Source organism: Annulohypoxylon maeteangense, assembly GCF_022496945.1.
Source record: "Annulohypoxylon maeteangense strain CBS 123835 unplaced genomic scaffold GGS22scaffold_1, whole genome shotgun sequence".
Lineage (NCBI taxonomy): Eukaryota > Fungi > Ascomycota > Sordariomycetes > Xylariales > Hypoxylaceae > Annulohypoxylon > Annulohypoxylon maeteangense.
The window spans coordinates 1864046-1886328 of record NW_025953248.1 but is presented as its reverse complement, the minus strand read 5'-3'; the positions used below and the strand labels follow the sequence as shown (position 1 = coordinate 1886328).

The following is a 22283-nucleotide window of genomic DNA, read 5'->3' as shown; positions in this document are numbered from 1 at the left end:
TTCAGAAACGGTATATGATTATTGATATATCTTCGTGATTATTTACGTATAAACATATTTTCTCTACTCTTCCTGCGTCATTACCCTTTCTAATTACCCACCGCGGAAATATACTTCGTCATGGCATCCATTCGTTCGCTAGTAAGCTTCAGTGAAATCCTCAATAGTTCCTGAGCGACTTCGCTCTCCTCGCTCTGGAGTTTCTCCCATTTTTCCGTATCCATGACCCAAACAACACAGTCTTTAACAGCAACCACAGTCGCTGTCCGGTTCGTCTCCGAAAAGAACGGCAGCTCGCCGCACGTCGTGCCTTGGACAATTGGCTCGGATAAGCGGCCTTGAGGCGTCTCATAATCAGCCCTCAGCTCACCTCTCTCCAAGAGATAGAAGCCATTGGCGGTTTCGCCGCGTTGGTATATCACAGTACCAGCAGAATACTCCTTCCGGACGAAGTATGGTTTTGCGCGGAACCAGAAATCCTCGTTCTTATCACTCAGATCATAGAAGACCTGAAGCATCAGTCGTAGGGGTTCGCTGATGTTTTGCCATCTCGTCGATCGTCTCATTTCTTGCTGGTTCAGCACGTTTCTTGCCGCTCGGTCGAGATGATCTCTCCTTGGAGATTGAGATAGGATATCAAACGGCTGGCCAAATTGACCCTTGTTAGGTACATCAAGGTTGTTGGAAGGTGCTGGTCGAGAGATCCTCAAAGCTTCCTGGCGAGCATAGAATGTCTTCAGCTGCTCATTCTCACAGCTTTCCAGGGCTGAATTCAGATCAGGCATAAACATGACTTCAGGCCCGTCAGATCCCAATCCAACAGCCCTCAGATCCCGGCCAAGTTTACTTTCCGCATCCTTCCCGCTAACGAGAAGATGAACTCCTTTTCCATAAAGCAGGCGATTGATAGTCTTAAATCCTTCAGCTGCCGAGTAATCGATGCCCGTGACATGCCATAAGTCAACGATCACAAATTTGATCGGATGCTCCGTGAAAACATTATCAGATATCAAGCTTCGAATCTTCTCTTCGACACCAACAATGGTGCCAAAGAACAGGAAACCAGATAATTTGATGACGTATGTCTGGCTACCAACTTCATGGAGGTAATGATGCTGCGACGGATTCCGCCTAACCATGGAGCCAACTTGGTCTCCTGTATATGTTGCTCGAATAGCCGAGACTTGAGATGCGTGAAGAATGGCAGAAACAAATGCAAGAATTATACCAACGAAGATACCAACAACAAAGTCATAGATTCCCATGGTAAGAACTATAACCACGATCTGCAATCGACTCGCGTTAGTTTTAGCCATGTAGAAATAAGAATAAATCATAACTTACCGTTAAATATTCCAATAGTTTAAGTTTACGCCTTGGTGATATAAGAGCGTCCATCAACAGCTCAAATCCAAGAACAAAAATCAAAGTGCCGACAACCATAACGGGGATATAACCAATAATAACAGGACCTATCGTCATGACGCCGAACGTGAGTCCTGCTAACATGAAACCCGCCAGACGGCTATCGCCACCTGACCTCATAAATAACAAGGTATTTGCAAAAACCAAATAGTTTTGGATGCTACCAACACATCCAGAGAGGAAGTTGGAGTAACCGTGTAGTTTCAACTCATGATCTAGATCAAGATGATCTTCTCCGGAAATTTGAGCCAAGGCAGGGACATTGATAGGAACATGAAGCACGCTGAAGAAAGTTAAAGCAAACATAGCCCCCGAGGTCTCGAGAACCGCTCCCCAATGAACTAGATTGAACTCTTTCGATGCGAATTAGTAACAGACCCGACTTAGGAAGAGATAATGGGGGCTCACTATAGAGTGTCCAAAAGTACCACCATGGTTCTCCAGCTTCGGGTGCTTGGAATATCCATCCAGCTTGCCTTAGATTCTCGGGGTCCAGACTATCTATCGAAAATACGAAGAAATAGAAGAATATTGGCACACATAGAATGTAGATAGGCAAGAAATACTTCGAGGTGATCTTCCTCTGGAGACTGAAAAGGATTATAGCCAAAGCAAGAGGGATAAGCCATAATGGGAGAGTATCCGATTGAATCAATCTTCGGCCAGTGTCGAGATCGTAATTGAATTCCTCTAGGCGTGCCGACACCTCGAAGCCCGTCGCGACAAGGAACCAACCGACGCCGCCAATACATCCAATTAAAATATGGCGAGGGATAAAACCAACAACATAACCTAATCTGAACTTTCCCATGAGATAGAAGACAACGCCAGTCAGCATAGAGCTAATAGCAAAAGAAGTTATCGTGGTAGCGATGACCGCGTCGGGCTTATCCTCGCCTACCGTCGCTGTTATTGTGGTCGCCATATTATGAAAGAAGGGGACGACTTCGATCTGAATGAGTTAGTAAGAGTTTGTGAATACTAAAGTATAGATAGATCTTACTAATTCCGACCCAATGCCGCCACGGAATAGACTACCAGTTGAGAAGGTCAGCTGCGAAACAATTGTGCTAACATAGAATATAGATATTCCTGCCGGTCCGAGACTTGAGAAGACCGGATTGCCTAATGGAAATAGAATCATTCCTAAACACATAGTTAGATCCGGTAAAGCATTGGGCAGGCTCTCGATGGTTACACACCATAAGACAGGGCATCAAGTATGTTTAGTAGAAGCCCAACAATAACAGCTGGCAAACAGTGTATCGGATCCATCACAACACTCTGGAAGATGACTTTCTTATCCCAAGTCTTTGGGTTGGCAATGCCCCTGATGGAACGAAGCTTGCCTTGAATACCACTACCAAATATCCCTGACGATGACCTCCAGGGTCCTATCTTCGGTTTTTGACTTTCTATGTCGTCAACCTCAGTAGTACTGCCTGGAGAATCGGGCCTACATGGCAACGCCCTAAGTAGCGGAGTACTCTCCGACACCCCATTGCTTGGGCTAGATTGGGATAGACTCGTCGACGATAATTGTCCATTATATGGAGTTACATTACTTCCAACGTTCGGATCGCATGGAGATTGGGGAGGAGAGCGTCGAAGCATAGTTGTGAGCGCTGAGGGTCCTGAGTCGGGTTCGTCCTCTGTCCTAAATTCTGGTGAAGGTGGTTCAGGAAGCTCATCTATAGTGCCTGCATCTGGCATTTGCGAGTCCGGGGATTCATGCTGGTCGAGGCTTTGGTGGGACGAAGTAGACGATATTCGATGTAGGAATGACGTGCTCAACCTATCTTTCTTGTCTGATAGAACATATGAAGCGAGTTCGGCCGTGTCCTCACGGACACTTCGAGCAAAACCAGCACTATCTACGGGCGCTACATAGAGAGTTAGTTACAAACAATAACAATATCAAACATTATGATGATAATGCAAGGAAGACCTTACAAAGATGGTCTCTAACCGAGCCTGGAACAAACGACCTGGTGGGCTCCCTATAATTATAAGAGTTTAGAGAGGATGAGAGCGGTCGAGTATCGGTTATCGTTAACTGCGAAGCTTGGTTTGGGTTGAGTGTTTGCTCATGTACATCCGTTATTTCTGACTGAGAAGTAATAGAAGAGGATCTTCCCCTCCAAGAGGAAAAGCCAAAAGATGAAGCCGCCATATCGATGGCCGAGCGTCCGTTAGCTTTCTACGCTGGATATATACATCGAGAGCTGGTTGTGATGCGCGTTTATTCGAATAAAGCAGCGGTAGCCACCAAGGTTCCGGTCGTATGTCTTATGGCGGTTGACTGTTAGCGAGTGACTGAGTCGGACTACGATTGTCATACAACAGCCAATATAGACCGCGACAAGAAGCCAAAGCACTATACGGCTTGCATATGATGTACGGTATAGTAGGATTGAATTGAAGAACGGTGCATGAGAGTGAAAAAATGAAATTGTTAGAAACAGCAAAGATTGTTCGATGATAACGAGAGGATCTACCCAGGTAAATTCTAGACTAAAATCTAGAACCTCACGAGATATACCTAGCTGACCTAGGTAGCTTCCAAGGAATTTAACGTTATCTGCCTCGTTGCTGCTAACTCTAACGGGTATTTAGCAGCGCCTTCCAACGTACGTAGTTCCTCTAGCATGTGGTCTGCGCTTAATCGACAGGGATCTGGAGGGGCATCTCCGATTCTAGAAAGGCGCTGAAATATTATTGGTGGCGAACTAAACATTGGACCTGAACTTAGGTACGAAATACTACCTGTGTACCTCGTCGATTCCTATTAATAATCTAATTGGATAAGGCTGAACCGTTGCATAGTAATATTTTTGTGTCACGGATCGTATATGGATATGTGTACACGACATTCTCAAATGGCAGACTGGCAGACCGGCAGACCGGACGCTGTTACCATCTACCGTACTTTCGTAGTACGGTCAACAAGAGGAGATTCGGTTTCGAATATGATTGAATACCTAGATAGGTATATGACCCCTCACCTATGATCCTATAAATTCATTAGCTCTAAGGATCCTGAAATTTCTGGGCTGCATGATGCATCAAGCCCCAAGCCACGCATTCCAACTGCGGATACGATCTAATATTCATTATTAGTACATAGTAGCTACGGTACTAAGAACCTTCATGGCAATGAATCTGAGACAAAGTGGGTCTGTGGATGGTTTGTTATTTTAATTTTTATATTTGATTCTTCACTCTCCGGTCTCAACTCAAGTTCTACTCAGTTTCAATGAGTATAAGAAGGCTAAAGCCCTGAAAATCAACTGCTAAGATTGTTCATGTTGAACATAGTATGAGGATTCAATCTAGTGACCTACCAAGGCAGCGACGAAAATATGACCTGCAAAAATAGGTAACTATATTATTTCAATTGCGTTTCGAGACAACACCCTTGCGTGATAGACATGCATATTGGCAATTCCCTCCGTACTTGACGCCTCTGCGGCCCTCGGCTCTTCCACGGTCACAGCAGGATGGCAGGATGGTTGAACGTCAATTTCTCACCGTGTGGTCGATTACGTACCATAAAGCTCTGGCATTCGTCAATTCTCATCGCGGAGCTTATTCGAACGGGACGGCCCTCGCTCACGCAGCGCGGTTAATACATGTATGTACACAACCTGACAGCCTGACAACCTGCCTGCCTGCCTGCCTGCCGCTAGCTTGCCTATGAGACACATACCCATAAAACCTTTTGTCGTCAGGTGTGAAGTTGAATATTCCTGGGAGCCTCCAACTATTCTCCACATAGAATGCTCCTATTCGCCCCCGCAAATATCGAACTCCAACCGATGGCCCCGATGGCCAGCGCGCCCAGTGCTGTATTCCGTTTGGTTCAGTTGTCCTGGCGCCTTGTTATGTATTGCTAGCTGGGTGGCTGGGATGCACCAATTAGGATGCATATTTCCATATGTAACCCATCACCATTTATGTCTATTGAGCTACTGAATCCCTTGCCGTGCGACTACAGCATATGAGGAGTTAGGTATTGTTTGTGTTGAGTAGATCGGGTTGTTTATTCGCTTCGGATGAAGGCCAAGCTAAATCATTCCACTCTAGGCCACGTAAAACCCCCTCTCTTTGATGTGCATTGAGTTTCCCCGGACATATAACCACATTTTTTGCATCCCGATCAGCCCGATTAATGGTATGTGGCAGAAAACTTGGGGAGTTTGGCGCAGTCTCGTCAATGATTGGGTCTCTGACGGAAGGTCACGCACTCCGTCGTACCGCCCGCATTCGATCGTCATATGCGCCTCTTTTTTTGTGATTGAATTTTGTCAGAATTTGCAAATCGAGTTTGTCACAACATAACCGGGATAGGGCCATTTTTGCATACATGTTGCTAGGCGACCAACATGCAAATAAGCTTCCGGGGAACTACCCTATGCCGCCGCGATGGCTCTGCGCTTCGATCTAACCATTTATAGGAGTTGCCGGATCGGAAGCCCAGTAATACAACACCAATCCGTCCTCCTCCGGTTCAACAGATGGCTGGATATGGCCAATCTCCACCACCTACATTGTATTGTAGGTAGGTATGTAGGAACGCGTTTTAAATATAGATGGTCACGGCTAACGGCAGGTCCCCTCAACTCAGCTTTTGGAGATAACCCTGAGCGATGAGTCGTTCGACATCGCCCTGCCTAACATAAAACTGGCTGTTCTTGGTGAGTGTGATGGCGCTGCGAAGATGCATGAGCAGAAATTCCTATTGTTACCTTTATTTTGGAGGGAACAATCTTACCCATATTCGGTTTGAATTTCCCCGGCGTCTTTCAACACTCGCACGTCAATGAATAGATCACGAGGCGGTTCGAGACTGCCGGTAAGATCAATATCTGTCCATTGACCTTTGTATGCAGCTAGCAGATCGCTATATTGGCGCACGTAATCTTCCTCTTGCGGGCTCAAACTGCTTGTGCCACCATTACCAGCCCCCATACCCGACGCGTTAGCCATTCCGCCCGGACCGTCCTTAACTTGTTGTCCGGCAAGATCAACCACGTCGTAGCCTTTCCAGACAAGCTCTTCCAGCCTGTCCGTTCGGGTTCGGTGATAAGCGAGTAGACAACGTTTATTTCTCCGCATTGATAAATGGTTTACAAGCAGTGTGCAGGCCGTAGCTGGTTCCTCGGCTGGATTAAATGAACCCTGGAACGGTTCTAGCATGTCCGCCACATCTTTATCTAGATCTCGAACTTCTCGTGCAACAGCACGGACCAGTTCTGTTTGATATGGCGGTAAGTGTGTCAAGTTCTGAGTTCGTTTTGCGTGTTGGACCTGATTCAATTGAGTTCTAGTTCACAAGGTCGAACAATATCCGATATGGATACTCACAAGCTTATTGCCCAAATCACCATACATTTTGAACCAGAACGACTGTCGCTCACTCGGGCCTGAGGATTGAAATGATCCTTATAATTGTTTGTCATGAACCATGAATAAATGAGAAGCTAAAAATTAAAGAAGTATCGACGCATTGAACGACGCGTATAGTAGCTGCTTAGACGCGTTTCTATCGCAGTTTCTATACAAGAGGCGGGGCTAAGTATTGGGAAGAAGGATCGTTCCAGATGGTGGGGTCTTGTACGGATACAAGTTAGGTACTTTGTCGACCGAGGGGTTAGTGGGGTCGATTTCGAAATCGATAACCCCGCTATGAGCTTCGAAATTTTATTTTTCTCAAGCTCTACCTCTCTGGGTATCGTGTAACGACGTCAATTATATCTCGCTGAGACGAATAATTGATGCTCGAGGCCAGTCGTTGTCAAAGGTAACCGATACCACTTCTAGTTTGACCACTCCGGTAAACTAATTGAAGTTATATTGTCGACTTGTGAATAGATCCATTGCTCTATTGCAACTCTTCTCTTACTCACATTGAAGCGCGCTAAAGACAAGTTAAATACGTCGCCATGTCGGAATCTCAGAGAATTGCTATCCTCTCCGTCTTTGATAAGACTGGATTGTTGGATCTAGCTAAGGGTCTCGTGCAGCAGAATGTGCGAATTCTTGCATCCGGAGGTACAGCTAAGATGATTCGCGAGTCTGGATTCCCAGTCGAGTAAGATGGCCTACGATCTACAATATTATGTATTCTCGAGGCTGACCTAGAGAAGAGATATCTCAGCTATCACAAAGGCCCCAGAAATGCTCGCCGGAAGAGTCAAGACCCTTCACCCGGCTGTCCATGCTGGTATCCTCGCACGTAACCTAGCTTCTGACGAGAAAGATCTTGCTGAGCAAAGTATCAGCAAGGTCGACTATGTCATTTGCAACCTATACCCATTCAAGGATACGATCTCCAAGCCCAATGTCACTGTTCCCGAAGCCGTAGAAGAGATTGACATTGGAGGCGTTACACTGATCCGTGCAGCTGCCAAGAACCATGCTCGCGTGACGATCCTTAGCGACCCGAACGATTATGCTGAGTTCTTAAAGGAACTCGAAAGTGGAGAGATTAAGGAGGCAAGCCGTAATAGATATGCCCTCAAGGCGTTCGAGCACACAGCCGATTACGATGCCCACATCTCTGGCTTCTTCCGTTCACGATATGCTGGCGAGGGCCAACAATACTTGCCTCTTCGATATGGCGCCAATCCCCACCAAAAGCCCGCTGCGGCGTATGTGTCATCAAACAACATACCATTCAAGGTTCTTAATGGAGCCCCCGGCTACATCAACCTTCTTGATGCTTTGAACAGCTGGCCTCTAGTGAAGGAATTGAAGGCCACGCTCGGAAAGCCTGCGGCTGCTAGTTTCAAGCACGTCTCGCCCGCAGGTGCTGCCATTGGCGTTCCTCTAAGCGCCGAGGAGCGTAAGGTCTACTTTGTTGATGATATTCAGGGAATTGAGACTTCAGGGCTTGCCCAGGCGTATGCTCGAGCTCGAGGAGCCGACCGAATGAGCAGCTTCGGAGATATCATTGCTCTTAGCGATGTAGTGGATGTTCCTACCGCTAGCATCATCTCTAAGGAGGTCTCTGATGGTGTCATTGCTCCCGGATACGAAGATGCGGCCTTTGAGATCCTCAAGAAAAAGAAGGGAGGCAAGTACCTCGTACTTCAAATGGATCCCGAGTATCAGCCCGACCCGACCGAGTTTAGAACCGTGTACGGCGTTACCCTCACCCAGCATCGCAACGATGTGGTGATTTCTCCGGCTTCTTTTACTCGTACCATTACTCCGAAGGATTTTGCGCTTTCGGAATCTGCTGCTAGGGATTTGACCGTCGCTACGATCGCCCTCAAGTACACGCAGAGCAACTCGGTGTGCTATGCGAAGGACGGACAAGTTATTGGTCTTGGAGCAGGCCAACAGTCTCGTATCCATTGTACTCGTCTAGCGGGCGATAAGGCCGATAACTGGTGGTTGCGCTTCCACCCCCGTGTTCTAGGTATTAAGTGGAAGAAAGGCACTAAGCGACCCGACAAGAGCAATGCCATCGACCTACTGGTCAGCGGCGAGTTACCAAAGGGCGGATCGGAACGAGAGCAATTTGAAGCGGTCTTCGACGAGGTGCCGGCTGCCTTCACAGAAGAAGAGCGCAATGATTGGCTTAGCAAGCTAGGAGAGGTTGCCGTCTCCAGCGATGCTTTCGTGAGTTCTCTCCCCATTAGTTTTATCTTTCGTTGAATAACCTGCTAACCTTATCCAACAGTTCCCCTTCGTAGACAACATCTATCGTGCGCACAGATCCGGTGCCAAGTACATCGCGGCCCCCGGCGGTAGTCAAAATGATGGTGCTGTTTACGAGACGGCTGAGAAGCTCGGTATCGTCTTCGTCGAGCAGAACATCCGACTCTTCCACCACTAAAAAGGGGATGTCGTATGATAAAATGGCGTGGATTATTTAACATAACGGATGGAAGGTCGTGGCTGGGATAGAGAAAACCAAAAAGGAAGGGAGAACCAGAAAATCAAATATCCAGCTAACAATGGGAGTGTAGATACCCGCGGGATATATGTATGACAGGGGGCAAGTGGGTAGGAGGAACTCTTGATCTAGGAGTGTGATTTTTTTGTACAATCAATCGATGTTTCCAAACTAGCTAGTAGTATATCGATGCACGACTCTAGCAAATTATGAAATAGATGTGATAAATCCACGTAAATCTTGCTCTCATAGTAATATTGCAACACCAAGCCATATCAACCCCCCTTTTTCTATCATCGGGTTAGGATAGTATTGAAGTTCATAATTATACTGCATCGCCACGATATAGAGATAAATAAGTCAAAATGTTGATTCGGGGAAGCCTCTATTATTAGCATCTCAATCCTATGCCTTCTGGCCTCTACGGAATTTCATCTTGCGAGAGTGTTTTCCCGATATCATGTTGTCCGCCCAACCTCATCACAATCGTTAGCCTTTCTTCGTGGCTATGAAGTCGTTATCATGTATTGAGTGTTGGAACGGCGACCCTAGCTCCTAGTAGAAGAAGTTTACAACTTCTGCATGGCGGCCTATTTACGGAATTAGCGCATTGAACAAGGAGATTTGACGGGGTGAAAACTCACGATATCAGTAGACTGGACAAAGTCCTCGAATGTTTGGATCTCTTCCTCTAGGTCGCTAAGGGAGATCTTCTCGTCCTCAATGACAAGGTTGATTTGGAGCTTCTTGATACCGAAACCGACAGGCACCAGCTTGGAGGCACCCCAGACTAGACCATCCTTCTCGATTCCACGAACAGCGGCCTCCAGGGCAGCCATATCGGTCTCATCATCTAAGAATATCTGTTAGCACTAGAAATATGGTATTGGATGACTTTGTGTAACCATACCCCAGGGCTTGACGTCTAGTGTGACAACAGACTTAGCAATGGTCTTGGGCTTAGCGTCCTTCTTCGCCTTGTAGGCGGCTAGACGCTCCTCACGGACACGAACAGCCTCGGCATCCTCTTCCTCATCGTCACTACCGAATAGGTCGACATCATCTTCCTCTTCCTCAGCAGCAGGTGCCTTGGCAGGGTTTAGGGTGGCAGCGGTCTCGTCGGGGCCGTAAACGCTGTAGGGCTTAGAGGCATCACCCGGCAAAGTGGCGAATTCGTCCTCGAATGAGGCGATGTGCTTATACCATCTCGCGGCGTTGGGGTACTTGGCGGACTCAGGAGCAGACTTGATGGCCTTGAAGACGGCGACATCGGCCTGCGAAGGAGCGTAACTTTTATGAGTCAGTTCAGAATCCTTCACGTATTTCGGAGAATTATGTGGTAGAATTTAGAAAACCGGTAGGTAGTCGGTAAGATCAGAGATGCACAGAGTGCTATTGTATATGTCCTCATTAACAGGTCTTGAGTCTGCTCAGAAACACGGACCAATGTTTCTCATCATGGTAAGGGGTATTTGGGCTCATAGGGGGCTTTTCGTATACGAAGGCGCGAAAAACCGTTACATCAAGGCGTCGCACTTAACAACGGCGCTCGTGTCCTAATGACGAAGACGATAAATAAAATATGACTTACCCAGTGACGTATGATCGGGTAGTCAACCAGCCGTTAAGAACTAGATCGTCGTTAGCCACAGCCAAAATTCAGATGATGCCCAGTCAACAGATCCTGGTATATCTCGACCCCGCGGCAAGGACGTGATTTAGAAAGTGATTGAGAAAGAGAAACATACTGGCTAGACCAGCCTCGGTGAGAAGATCTGTGAAACCCATTTTATCCGACTAAAGTAGAGATCAAATGGTAAATGGTAAATGAAGGAAGAGAGTCCGTAGAAGAGATCTCGGGGTATCTTGGAAGAATTGAAAGCTGGTGAGAAGAAAATAGGAAGAATGTTGTAAGGTGGGGTTGAATATGGCGGGACTCGTTATTTTGAAATTTTTCGAGAAGGGTGGCCCCAAATCACCCGGTAACCAGCCACAATTACCCCCCACCCCACCACCCAATCTGCCTGCCCAAAAGGTACACGGTCCCCTTAAGCAACGGCTAGATTGCAAACAACCCAATTGACGCCACGATTCGCCACTATATACATGTAGGTACATGATGCCTGGTTTACTATCTTATCGTAGATCCTAATCGATAACAACAATAACTGGAGCTTGAAGACCGGAGCGTTAAAATGTTAGAATTTAGAAGCAATGGTTCGATAGTTCGAGAAAGCTCCAGCGGCAACGACCGCACTAGTTTGAAGCTCTCGTGATATCCAGAACCATTTCTAGGTTCAGGAGACCCTCTTCTTATGTAACCAGATTTCTATACAAGAGAAGTCTCTTGACTTTCTTAAACCAGTTTTCTTTTTTTCTTATTGTCCAATTCTCAGCCACCAAAAATTCTCACAATGCTTGCGAGAAGTCAACTTTTGAAGTCCTCGCGACGAGTCGCCGATGCGACATCGAGGGGACTTACACGACTCAACACAGCGCCTTCGCTACTTTCTAGAGCTGCGCTTATTAGCACAGCAAAGCACATTCCAAATGTCACTCTACCTGCTCCCACATACCGAAGCTATGCGAATGGTAGACCTCAACCACCCGGTGGTACCCACCGAATGAATATGAGCGGCGAGCCCGAGAAACCTGCTTTAGAACAATTCGGTATCGACCTCACCGCGAGAGCGAAAGATGGCAAATTAGATCCTGTTATTGGCAGGGACGCCGAAATTCAACGTACCATCCAAGTCCTTTCGCGACGAACGAAGAACAATCCGGTCCTAATCGGAAGTGCGGGAACGGGTAAAACCGCCATTCTAGAGGGTTTGGCATTACGTATAGTACGGGGTGACGTCCCGGAAAGCATAAAGAATAAAAGGGTTATATCGTTAGACTTAGGGTCACTCATTGCTGGTGCTAAGTTTCGGGGTGACTTTGAAGAGCGATTAAAGAAGGTATTAACCGAGGTCCAAGAAGCCCACGGAGAAGTCATATTGTTCATCGATGAACTACATACTCTCCTTGGGCTTGGAAAGGCTGAAGGTTCTATTGACGCTTCAAATCTCCTGAAACCAGCTTTATCAAGAGGAGAACTGCAGTGCTGTGGTGCTACCACTCTTGCTGAGTACCGATTGATCGAGAAGGATGTGGCATTGGCTAGACGGTTCCAGCCGATTCTAGTCAATGAGCCTACAGTGGAAGACACAATCAGTATATTGCGAGGTATCAAGGAAAAATATGAGGTACATCATGGTGTCAGAATCACGGACGGAGCTCTTGTAGCAGCCGCGACGTATTCGAACCGTTATATCACCGATCGTTTCCTACCTGACAAGGCCATTGATTTGATGGATGAAGCTGCAAGTTCATTACGTTTGCAACAGGAGAGTAAGCCCGAAGACATCATGAGACTTGATCAGAAAATAATGACTATCCAAATCGAGCTCGAAAGCTTGCGAAAAGAAAAGGATATAGCTAGCCGTGAACGGAGAGAAAAACTCGAGGAAGACTTGAAGAAGTATCAAGAAGAAGAAGGGGCTTTAACGAAGAGGTGGGAGAAAGAACGAGGGGAGATTGATGCTCTGAAGAGGGTTCAAGGAGAATTAGACAAGGCCCGCATCGAACTTGACCAAGCCCAGAGATCTGGAAACTTTGCCAAGGCATCTGAACTACGCTTCGGTGTCATCCCAAATCTCGAGAAGAAACTTCCCAAGGACGGCGAGCAAGGTTCTTCAGCACAAGGCCCAGATACTCTAATCCACGACTCGGTCACGGCTGATGATATAGCCAATGTCGTTTCGAGAATCACCGGAATACCTGTGGCAAAGCTTACGTCCGGACATGTTGAAAAACTAATACATATGGAAGATACACTTCGGGAATCGGTCCGTGGACAAGATGAAGCTCTCAAGGCCGTCGCGGATGCCGTACGTATGCAACGAGCCGGCCTAAGCGGAGATAATCGGCCCCTCGCCTCATTCTTTTTCCTCGGACCTACCGGCGTCGGTAAAACCGAGCTATGCAAGAAGCTTGCCGCATTCTTGTTCTCGACCGAATCAGCAGTTGTGAGATTCGACATGAGCGAGTTCCAGGAGAAGCACACAATATCAAGGCTTATCGGCGCCCCATCCGGATATGTAGGTTACGAGGACGCCGGCCAGCTTACCGAAGCTGTGAGAAGGAAACCGTATGCGGTCCTGCTATTCGACGAATTCGAGAAAGCGCATCGCGATATCTCAGCCCTACTCCTTCAGGTCCTTGACGAAGGTTACCTGACCGATGCTCAAGGCCACAAGGTGGACTTCCGAAATACTATCATCGTTCTCACGTCTAATCTCGGCGCCGATATCCTCGTGGGCGCCAACGCACATCACCCGTATAGCGAGACACCCGACGGTGAGATTAGCCCCGATGTTCGTAAAGCCGTACTCGACGTGGTCGGCTCTAGCTACCCGCCGGAGTTCCTCAACCGTATCGACTCATTCATCGTCTTCAAGCGACTCACACTCGACGCTCTACGGGACATCGTCGACATCCGGCTACGTGAACTCCAGGAACGGCTCGACGACCGCCGCATCACACTCCAGGTCGGCGACGAGGTCCGCAACTGGCTCGCTGAGCGCGGGTACGACCCTAAGTTCGGAGCAAGGCCCCTCAACCGTCTTATCACCACCGAAATCAGCAACGGCCTTGCTGACAAGATCATCCGCGGAGAGCTCAAGAGAGGCGATCGGGCTGTGGCTCGTGTTAAGGAAGATAACACCGGCCTAGAAGTCTTCCAGATCCCGGCGCAGGCGGAGGCAGAACAGCAGACTGAATCCGGATCTTCGTGATTTACCTGTGTGTATTCAGAATATGGCGTTAATTGGTCCGCAAGGAATAAAAAAGGGAATTGGGGTTTGAAAGTAAAAGGTATTCAGGGGCTGTAAAATATGGATGTGCGATGATGCACTGGTAAATGATTGTATGATGATGATTATATATACCTAGGTGTACAGGACCTCTCGTCTCAGATTGTATATACTGCATATATTACTACTTAGGTGTTTAATGTTGATATTCCACTCGAACTAAACAACCTGTGACTGCTTCTTAGGACGAGTATTACTTAAGTTATATGGTTTGGCATGTATCAAGTTGAACCAGATATGAAAATCCCGTTAACAATTTTTTATGTATTATTTCATCTTTTCTAGAAGTTTTAGAGGATAGGATGCTATGATATATAACCCAATACAAATGATATCCCATTTTCCCGACGCTGAGTCTCCATGTATATATCCTAATAACCAACCCTTTCCTTCCATTCCTTTCCTATCCTATCCTTTGCTTTGATACAAGCTATGCATATCCCATGCACAAGACCCAATTCCGTCCCATCCCATCCTACAAACGAAAGTTATGCTGACCACCAACTCAACTCAACTCCGAGCCAGCCCACGCTATACCTATGCTTCTTCACAATGCACCATGCAACTCGCCTCACACCTTGCCCCCATCCCATAACAAAAGAAACCATCATCACAAATGCGAAACCGCAGTCCCCGGCCTACTCCTCCCCTCGCCAACACTAAAATCGCCACTAGACCCAGGCCGCGAGCGAATAAGCGCGGACCTTAAACTCAGCGACCCGAACATCTGCTCATGGAAGCCGAGAACGCCGGCGCTGCCGAAGGAGCTGCGCTGGGTGAGAGGGCGGCTGGGCGGGGACAGCTCCGCGTCCGAGTCGATGTCGGCTTCGGATGGGTCGGGGCTCATGTCGATTTGTAGACGTGGAGGATTGGGGTTTAGACTGGGGATGGAAGAGTTGGGGTTGTCGGAGCCGGAACCGGAGGTAAGAATGGGGATGGGGTTCGGCGGACTGTTGTTATTATTAGGGTTGTCGGAGCCTGATTCGCTGTGCGAGGGGGAGGAGATCGCGGGTGGGGACGAGAATGTGAAGTCGGGTTTGGATTGGGCGAAGGAGTTCGTGGTGGATTCTTGGAACTCTATTCCGTTCTCGTTCTCGCTTTCTTCCGTTTCGGGTTGGGAGGGGAGATTGGGGAGTTCGGGTTCGGTGCTAGGAGAAGACTCGCCGCTTTCTTCTTTCAGGCTTTGGGTTTCGACTTGGGGTTTGCTTGGACTTGGAAGTTCGGATGTGAACGCATCGGCCGTGTCAATTTCTGTCGTAGAGGCATGATGGATATGCGTTATAGAAGGGGCAGATGACGATTGTTGGCCGAATGTCTGGTCGGCAAGTTCTATGATACTCTTCGACGGCGCGTTGCTAATCGCAGGAATGGAGAGGGGACTTTGGTCCTGAACGGTTTGGCTCACACGCAATGGCGACGAAATTACTGGCCTTGCATGTCGAAGAGTAGGTGAGGGGAAAGGTTGGCTCTTCCCGAAGTCCTGATGAACATCGATACCCGAATCTCTGGCCTCGTCATCGTCGCTGTCTATAATTGCATTCTTCGAGTGGTCCACGTCGGGGCTAAGACGGTGTTTCTTAGGAGTAATCACTATAATATCTAGTTAGTAATCATCGTTGATCGGCAAATCCGAGAAAGACATAAGGGGAGCGGCCGGTTCCTTGGAGGTGTCACTCGGCAACGGCCATGGATACGCGGTCATTGTTCTGATGGAAAGGCCAAAAGGACAAGGATGAATATTGGGATGAACCTACGGAGGCTACTATCAGGGGAAGAACCATCACCGAAGACTAGGCTAGGAGTCGAAGAGGCAATCGAAGGCTCGTAGGCTGGTTCCTCCCCGGAGTTTGTTACGGCTGGCTCCTTTTCTTGGGATGCCATTGTTTCATGGGCAGTGTTCGGGCGGGAAATCCGTGCGGCAAGCTGATGCGGTACATTACCACCGAGAGGCTCATCGGATATAGCCTGTATGATTCTCTTCTCGTGGTCCTTGTCTAAGCCAGCGCCTTCAGATTCTACATAAGAATCTAGATCTGGCACTAATGGAAAAGCTCGAGCACCTGTCTCTGGGATGAATATGGCGGCCGAAGCACTGGATGATTTCCTGGCAGGTATAAATGGTCGACATCTGGTGGGAGATGGAGGTACGGAAAGTTCTCGTTCCTCGGGAGCATCAGGGTTTGCAGCTTTGCATGCTAAGTTGTAGTCTTCTGCCATCCCTTCTGAAATGGAGGTAGCAGCACTAGTTTCCGGGTGTTGGTTTTCACAGGGAGAATCTTCGTGCTGCTCTGTAGGGACCCTGGAGATCGACTCGGTGGTTTCAAGCCCACTTACGGAGACAGAAACATCCGCATCATGAGTAGGGCTCTGTTCTAGAACGCCAGCTTCCGTTCGAACTGTTCCGGTCTCTTCATCTGCATCATCGAGCGTTATGGTGTCTTTGCAAATCATTGCAATGTCCCGCTCAACACGCTGTTGTAACCGGTCTAAGACGAAAGCTTTCGATCTGCGAGACTGCTTTGCCTTCTTTTCTGTCGGCTCAAAAGGTTCTCGAGCGACGAACGTCTTATCCAAAATGAAATGGCCCCGTTTGTGAGCTGTCATTCGGACAGATATGGCGTTGCCCCGGAGTATGTCTGTGATGCCAGCTTGGATCCGATCCAGTACGGCCTCGATATTCCTCTGGGAAAATGACTTGGAGGAATCCAGAATAAAAATTAGTGGCTCTTCCAACGACCAGCCATGTCCACGAAGTTCTGTTATCCTGAATTCCAGGTCGTTCATTCGATTAATGATATCATCAGTAGCGTCTCGAACATGAGCGAGAGCAGTTTCTACTTTGTTGACAAATGCCATACATTCTTGGGCATCAGAGTGGAAGGAAAGATTGCTGTTGCAGTATATAGTTCTCTCTAAACGAGGGAACTGGGGCCCTAGGTTGTTCATGACAGAAAATTGCAATTCTAAGCCGTCATTGTCATGATGTCGACAGTCTTTGCACCCGTCTAGGCTAACACAGAGACTATGGACCTTTTCAAAGGCTTGTCTTTCTGATCTCAAAACGCCTTCCAGGGCGTACGATGTTTCGAAGAATAAAGTTTCTATCCCAATCGAATTTAGGGGTGCAGCCTGGGCACTGTTCACTTCGACTGTTGTGTGCCATTCGGACGGTTTCCGGCGTTGGCATCGGCTTGTGAACGAGAAGGCAACAGTGTAACCAGGAACTAACTCGAAAGATTGTGACTTTTCAAGAAAATAGGAGCGTGGTACGCATGACATGGGCTGTACACGACCGGCGCGATGCGGGAATTTCCCTTGATCATCTAGCGGATCATCTCGTACCGGACCGTCTTTCCAAACAAAACCTTCATCATGCTGTCGCAAGAAAAGCCCTATTATATGATGGGTTGATATGATGACTTCTCTTGCAGCTTCAACTGATAAGAGTTGCTTTTGGTAGGATTTGAAGGTTCTGGACGCCCAAATCTCAGACCAACCCCTAATGATATCGACTTGTATCTCGAATCTTAACGGTTTATCTGAACCACTTGCAGCAGCATACTCCATGGCAGTTGAGTCTTTTCGGGTAATTAACTCATGGCAGCAGTGATCAACTCGCCGTAGCAGGCCCTGGCACATTGCCTCGGTGGCCTGCAACGACGGCGATGCTTCATAATTTCGAGTGTATGAATAGTTCAGGGGCTCATCAAAAGTGATGGTGACCTGAACGGCGAGGTTCGCTGTCGCGGGCAGAGAACTATGTATCGATTGGATTGGCTTCGTCGACTCAGGGGTCAGAAGGACTTCGGAGGTAGAAGTGGGTTCGGGCATAGCGCCTTTGGCCCCCTTCTTCTCACGGCGGTGGATCCTGAACCTTTTCATGTCGTTAACAAGGGTTCTGAATTTGGCAGGGAGAACCCCCGACTTGGGTCTGCGTTCTGACGCATCGGAGGCCATTATAGAGATCCTCTTAGGGGAGACAACGAACGAATGAACAATTCACCATGTCTAGCAGGGTGGGTTAATAAAAGAAGAGGACGAGACAAACATGGTGTATGGTCAAGAAATAGGACATCAACACTGCCCAAGCTTATCTGTGCCGGTACTCGCGGTTGCAATTCTAACATAGCACTCATAACATGCCACATATTACCATATATTACGAGGCCCACTATCCCGGCTTGCCATGAATAGCCATAGCCATTCGTAGGAATGCAGATGGTCTGATTGGGGGGATTGCCATGTGGGACTTTCGGTTGTTTTCAGTAATTGACGCTCTGTTATCAAATGGAAAGTAAACCATTATGACGATTTATGCCTGGACCAGCTTGGACCAGCCGGGCAGAGTCGGGAAATGCGGGTGAGATAGAACGGGATAGACAAAATTTGAACAGATTGATCGATCCAATCAGCAAAATGGCTCCGAGACAACGCAACAAGTAAATAATACGGCGGTTCCCGGTTGGCTCAGTCAGGTATCCATACGACGGTGGGCTGAAACGGGTCATGCACAGCCCAAGTTCCATGCAGCTCAAAACAAGTCGGTGGCGTGACGGCGTGACTCCCATTCGTCCGATTTGACGCTTTGCTGTTCTGCCATTATTTGCAGTACATTAGCACACAATTTCCCCTCGATCATGTTGAGATACAGTGGAGAGGATCCATGATGGGATCCATCCCAAGTCGAAAGTTGCGGCTGTTTGAACGAATTACATTCCAATCATGTTTTTGGAAGAAACTAGAAAATTCAAAATGTTCGGTACTTACATACATACATATGTATGTACGGGGCTACGGGGCTGTGGGTCTCGATCCGATGGAGCTTGTGGGTCCTGTCCCGGTTACCAGAACCGCGGGACGGTGCTCAACTCAAATAATTACAAAGTTGCAACCTTCACAGTCCCGTAATAGGGGGTGTAAATTGTCGTTACATCGATTTAACATATCATGACTTTTTATATCCGAATCTATTCTCTAGGAAAATATACGTACTTGCGATAAATTTATTCGTAACAATATTTCGAGCTTTGATCTCGCCATTTATTGGTAAATTTGAGGCTCAACTCGACCTATCAATCTAGGCTTGACAAGTCAGGAAAGAATGACTGCAGTCAAATTACCACGTGGAAGTATCTTATAGAAGAAAGAAACAGGAATTTATATCATTTAGATAGTTAGGTACTGTAGAGAATAGTTTTGTTACTTGGCTCGTATCGTTCTATGGCACCTATAGCACCTAAACTCTAGAGTATTATCATATATCATATATCACATACCTACTACTTGGTCCTTAGTAACTCGGCTTACGCCAACGCGAACAAGTATCATAACCTACTATTCCCTACCAATTATCAATCACAAAAATAGAAAATTTGACAGATTTAAGATGAGCAGTGCAGTTACGTATGCCTTAGCTGTTTATCTTAAAGGGATCCTGCATCAAACACCTGTTTGTGCGTAAAGCCAACAAGACAAACGGGATCAAAGAAATGATGAGACATCAATTAAAATACCAATAAACGTTTGACTAAAATGATTTCATTTTTATAAGATACCTAGCTATCTACTAGACTCCGCTCGGCTGCTGGTCTTCGATATGTTGGATAAACTTAACGATAGATACAGAGGCGGCGATAAGTGCGGTGCAAATTGAACGTGCGGAATCTTGCCAGCCATGACAAAGTCAAAGTCGAAGTCTCACCGAAAAGTGGTATCGCAGTGGGACGAATACTTCGGAACAGGAGACCTCCAAGCCTGGCAGCAACTCATGGATGATCTGGGTATTCCTGGAACCTTTAGGAGCAAGACGCAGTGCCGAAAAGTATGGAATCCTGAACTTGCATCCCCTAATCCATATATCTAACTTCTTATAGGCTTTGCGAAATGTCTGGGTGAATATTGTGGATTTCCTCCACGATGTTAGAGAAGGCCGGCAACCACATCTCTTCGAGTCCCAGGCCGAACTTGGTCGATATACGCGAAAACATAAGAAGTTCTATCCTAAACGGGAAATACCCAAAGACAGCCCGCTTAAATCCCTGTTGGCCATGGTTCGTTCATATTGAAGATTAGTTAGAGTCGGGCAAGCCGTGGACTCGGGATGGATTTGGTGGATTTGGTGCTACAATGCGCAGAGATGTGAATAACAGTTGAATTGCGGCGGATGGTTGTATCTCGTAATCTTGTCTAGCCTCGAATCTCCCATAATCTAGTCTTTCCTCCATCATTGCCAACAGCTAGCAAGTCACTCTTTCTCCCAAATGCTACACTTGATATTCTGCCAAGTGGTGTCTGCTCTGTTGGCCAGTTCCTGTAGACTGTGCAACTTGGCAAATGTGCTAGTCTCAACGCGTCTTTCTTATGTTTGCTGCCAAACGCCAGTAGTTGCCCGTCGGGACTGAACGTGAGGACGGTAACCGGGGTTGTAAGTTGCATCAACCTTCGAGTCGGTTCGGGCCGTTCTTGGACTTCTAATTCTTCGTCTGAAGAAGGTAATACCAAGGCTTGTCGATCGTATATGTTTGTTACACCACTATTCGAACCGATTGCTACCCATCGATCCTCACCAAGTACCACGGGGCCACCATGGCCTCCTAATGCCATAACTGTCCCACCGTTGGAACCTTCATCCTGCCAAATCGCCAGAAAGCGTCTCGCAGCCATGCTCCACTCACCAACCTGACCTCCTTTGCCCAGGATTGTGAGGCCATGACCATTACTCCACCACGAGAAATCTGCGATACCACCTCGACTATCGAGCCTGGCAGCAGCAATCCATTGCATCGTAGCGACATTTAGGATATTGATGATACCACCGCCTTTTCTTGTCGAGGCAATCAACCCTAGGTATTGACCACATGGGCTCAACTTGAAGCGCTCCCAAGTTCTTTGTTCTAGTCGATGACCTTGTATTTTGTTCGTCTTCTGTATCATTCCGGTCGCCAAGTCCCACGAATGAATATATCGGCGCCGTCCAGCGAAGAAGATTTTATCCCCAGCAGGATACAGAAATTCCGCTCTCCGAACCGGAACCTGTTTAACTTGTACTGATGTCAAGAGAGGGTTTGGCGTTGGGTGAGCAGTTGGTGCCATATGATGTAAGTGCAGCACGGAGGAGGTGCTAGAAGACAGCAGGACAGGGTATTCTGGGTGGAATGCAAGAGATGTGACTTCGTCTTTATGCGTATCAGGTATATCACGAGATCTTTGAATATCAATAACCTCTGGACGAAGTTTCCTCGATTTCTGGACCTTGTTCTCTCTCAAGGAATTGGCGTCTCGGAGGAATTTATCCAGCGGTAGCGCGGAGGCTTCTGCATCTCCTTCATCATCTGCCTCATCCTCTGATATGTCCGAGTCGTCTGCTGCGACAGATGATCGTCTCCGACGCTTCGCCGGACGTTCCTCAGTCTCTCGTGCCCATGCAGGGAGAGGATTGAGGCGCAGGTATTGTTGTCGAAGTCTTATAGTATATTCGGTGCCACTTATCACGTCCTCTGCTTCGCTAATCCGTAGCTTTCGCAATTGGGTTGCATCCGCCAGTGATATAGTTAGGCGCTCGTCGTCGCTATCTTCCCAGGCGGGTTTCTCCTTGCTAGAAACATCTTGGCTCTTAACCGCTGGTGTTACCATAAGATCTTTATTACCACTTGGAGCGGCTCCCCCCACGTCAAAAGTGAAGAGGTCTGCATCGTCCACATCCTCCAAACCAGACTCGGGTTCGTTTTCTTCCTCGTCGCCGAAGCCTCGAAAGAGTGTATTCGCATTGTTCTCTCTCGAATCGTCCAGGAACAGATTTTCACGGAAATTAGCTGTATCTCCAAGCACAAATCTTTCAAGTTCCTCTTCGTCCGAGTCTTTATCGATCACCTGCGCTCGTCGTGTCTGCTGTGTGGGTTCATTGTCACTGGCAATGTCGGAATCGTCGTGACCGGAAGACGACGACGATGTGTGGTCGTCATCTTCCATTGTATCTATTGGATGTCTCGGGGGTATTGGAGGCATTAGCATTCACGAATTGGATTTATGTAGTAGAA

The 22283-nt window shown here is 47.6% G+C and overlaps 8 protein-coding genes across 8 annotated transcripts; 3 read left to right on the top strand and 5 right to left on the bottom strand.

Moving 5' to 3' along the window:
* Positions 1-30: 30 nt before the first annotated feature.
* Positions 31-4011, bottom strand: GGS22DRAFT_7453 (sulfate transporter family protein). The gene is made up of 6 exons (XM_047967987.1): positions 3379-4011; positions 2628-3308; positions 2429-2571; positions 1834-2377; positions 1345-1778; positions 31-1286 (listed from the first exon to the last, which is right to left on the bottom strand). The coding sequence occupies exons 1-6, from the start codon at positions 3596-3598 to the stop codon at positions 90-92; spliced, it is 3219 nt and encodes a 1072-aa protein (XP_047823870.1). The 5' UTR covers positions 3599-4011; the 3' UTR covers positions 31-89.
* A 1861-nt stretch (positions 4012-5872) lies between these two features.
* GGS22DRAFT_7369 (DNA replication complex GINS protein PSF1) lies at positions 5873-6999 on the bottom strand. Its single transcript, XM_047967956.1, has 3 exons — positions 6793-6999; positions 6200-6735; positions 5873-6137 (listed from the first exon to the last, which is right to left on the bottom strand). The coding sequence occupies exons 1-3, from the start codon at positions 6817-6819 to the stop codon at positions 6044-6046; spliced, it is 657 nt and encodes a 218-aa protein (XP_047823869.1). The 5' UTR covers positions 6820-6999; the 3' UTR covers positions 5873-6043.
* GGS22DRAFT_149837 (AICARFT/IMPCHase bienzyme) lies at positions 6973-9551 on the top strand. Its single transcript, XM_047959204.1, has 3 exons — positions 6973-7519; positions 7575-9054; positions 9116-9551. The coding sequence occupies exons 1-3, from the start codon at positions 7371-7373 to the stop codon at positions 9269-9271; spliced, it is 1785 nt and encodes a 594-aa protein (XP_047823868.1). The 5' UTR covers positions 6973-7370; the 3' UTR covers positions 9272-9551.
* GGS22DRAFT_149834 (putative elongation factor 1-beta) lies at positions 9552-11270 on the bottom strand. The gene is made up of 5 exons (XM_047959203.1): positions 11080-11270; positions 10923-10962; positions 10242-10621; positions 9976-10184; positions 9552-9921 (listed from the first exon to the last, which is right to left on the bottom strand). Exons 1-5 carry the CDS (start codon positions 11117-11119, stop codon positions 9901-9903), a joined length of 690 nt encoding a protein of 229 aa, XP_047823867.1. The 5' UTR covers positions 11120-11270; the 3' UTR covers positions 9552-9900.
* A 286-nt stretch (positions 11271-11556) lies between these two features.
* On the top strand, positions 11557-14347 carry GGS22DRAFT_149833 (P-loop containing nucleoside triphosphate hydrolase protein). The gene has a single exon (XM_047959202.1). The coding sequence runs from the start codon at positions 11746-11748 to the stop codon at positions 14167-14169; it is 2424 nt and encodes an 807-aa protein (XP_047823866.1). The 5' UTR covers positions 11557-11745; the 3' UTR covers positions 14170-14347.
* Positions 14348-14491: 144 nt separating this feature from the next.
* On the bottom strand, positions 14492-18551 carry GGS22DRAFT_149832 (uncharacterized protein). Its single transcript, XM_047959201.1, has 2 exons — positions 16002-18551; positions 14492-15837 (listed from the first exon to the last, which is right to left on the bottom strand). The coding sequence occupies exons 1-2, from the start codon at positions 18202-18204 to the stop codon at positions 14858-14860; spliced, it is 3183 nt and encodes a 1060-aa protein (XP_047823865.1). The 5' UTR covers positions 18205-18551; the 3' UTR covers positions 14492-14857.
* A 1052-nt stretch (positions 18552-19603) lies between these two features.
* Positions 19604-20373, top strand: GGS22DRAFT_7345 (uncharacterized protein). Its single transcript, XM_047967943.1, has 2 exons — positions 19604-20068; positions 20121-20373. The coding sequence occupies exons 1-2, from the start codon at positions 19922-19924 to the stop codon at positions 20310-20312; spliced, it is 339 nt and encodes a 112-aa protein (XP_047823864.1). The 5' UTR covers positions 19604-19921; the 3' UTR covers positions 20313-20373.
* Positions 20272-22278, bottom strand: GGS22DRAFT_7348 (WD40 repeat-like protein). The gene has a single exon (XM_047967945.1). The coding sequence runs from the start codon at positions 22255-22257 to the stop codon at positions 20434-20436; it is 1824 nt and encodes a 607-aa protein (XP_047823863.1). The 5' UTR covers positions 22258-22278; the 3' UTR covers positions 20272-20433.
* Between the last annotated feature and the right edge of the window lie 5 nt (positions 22279-22283).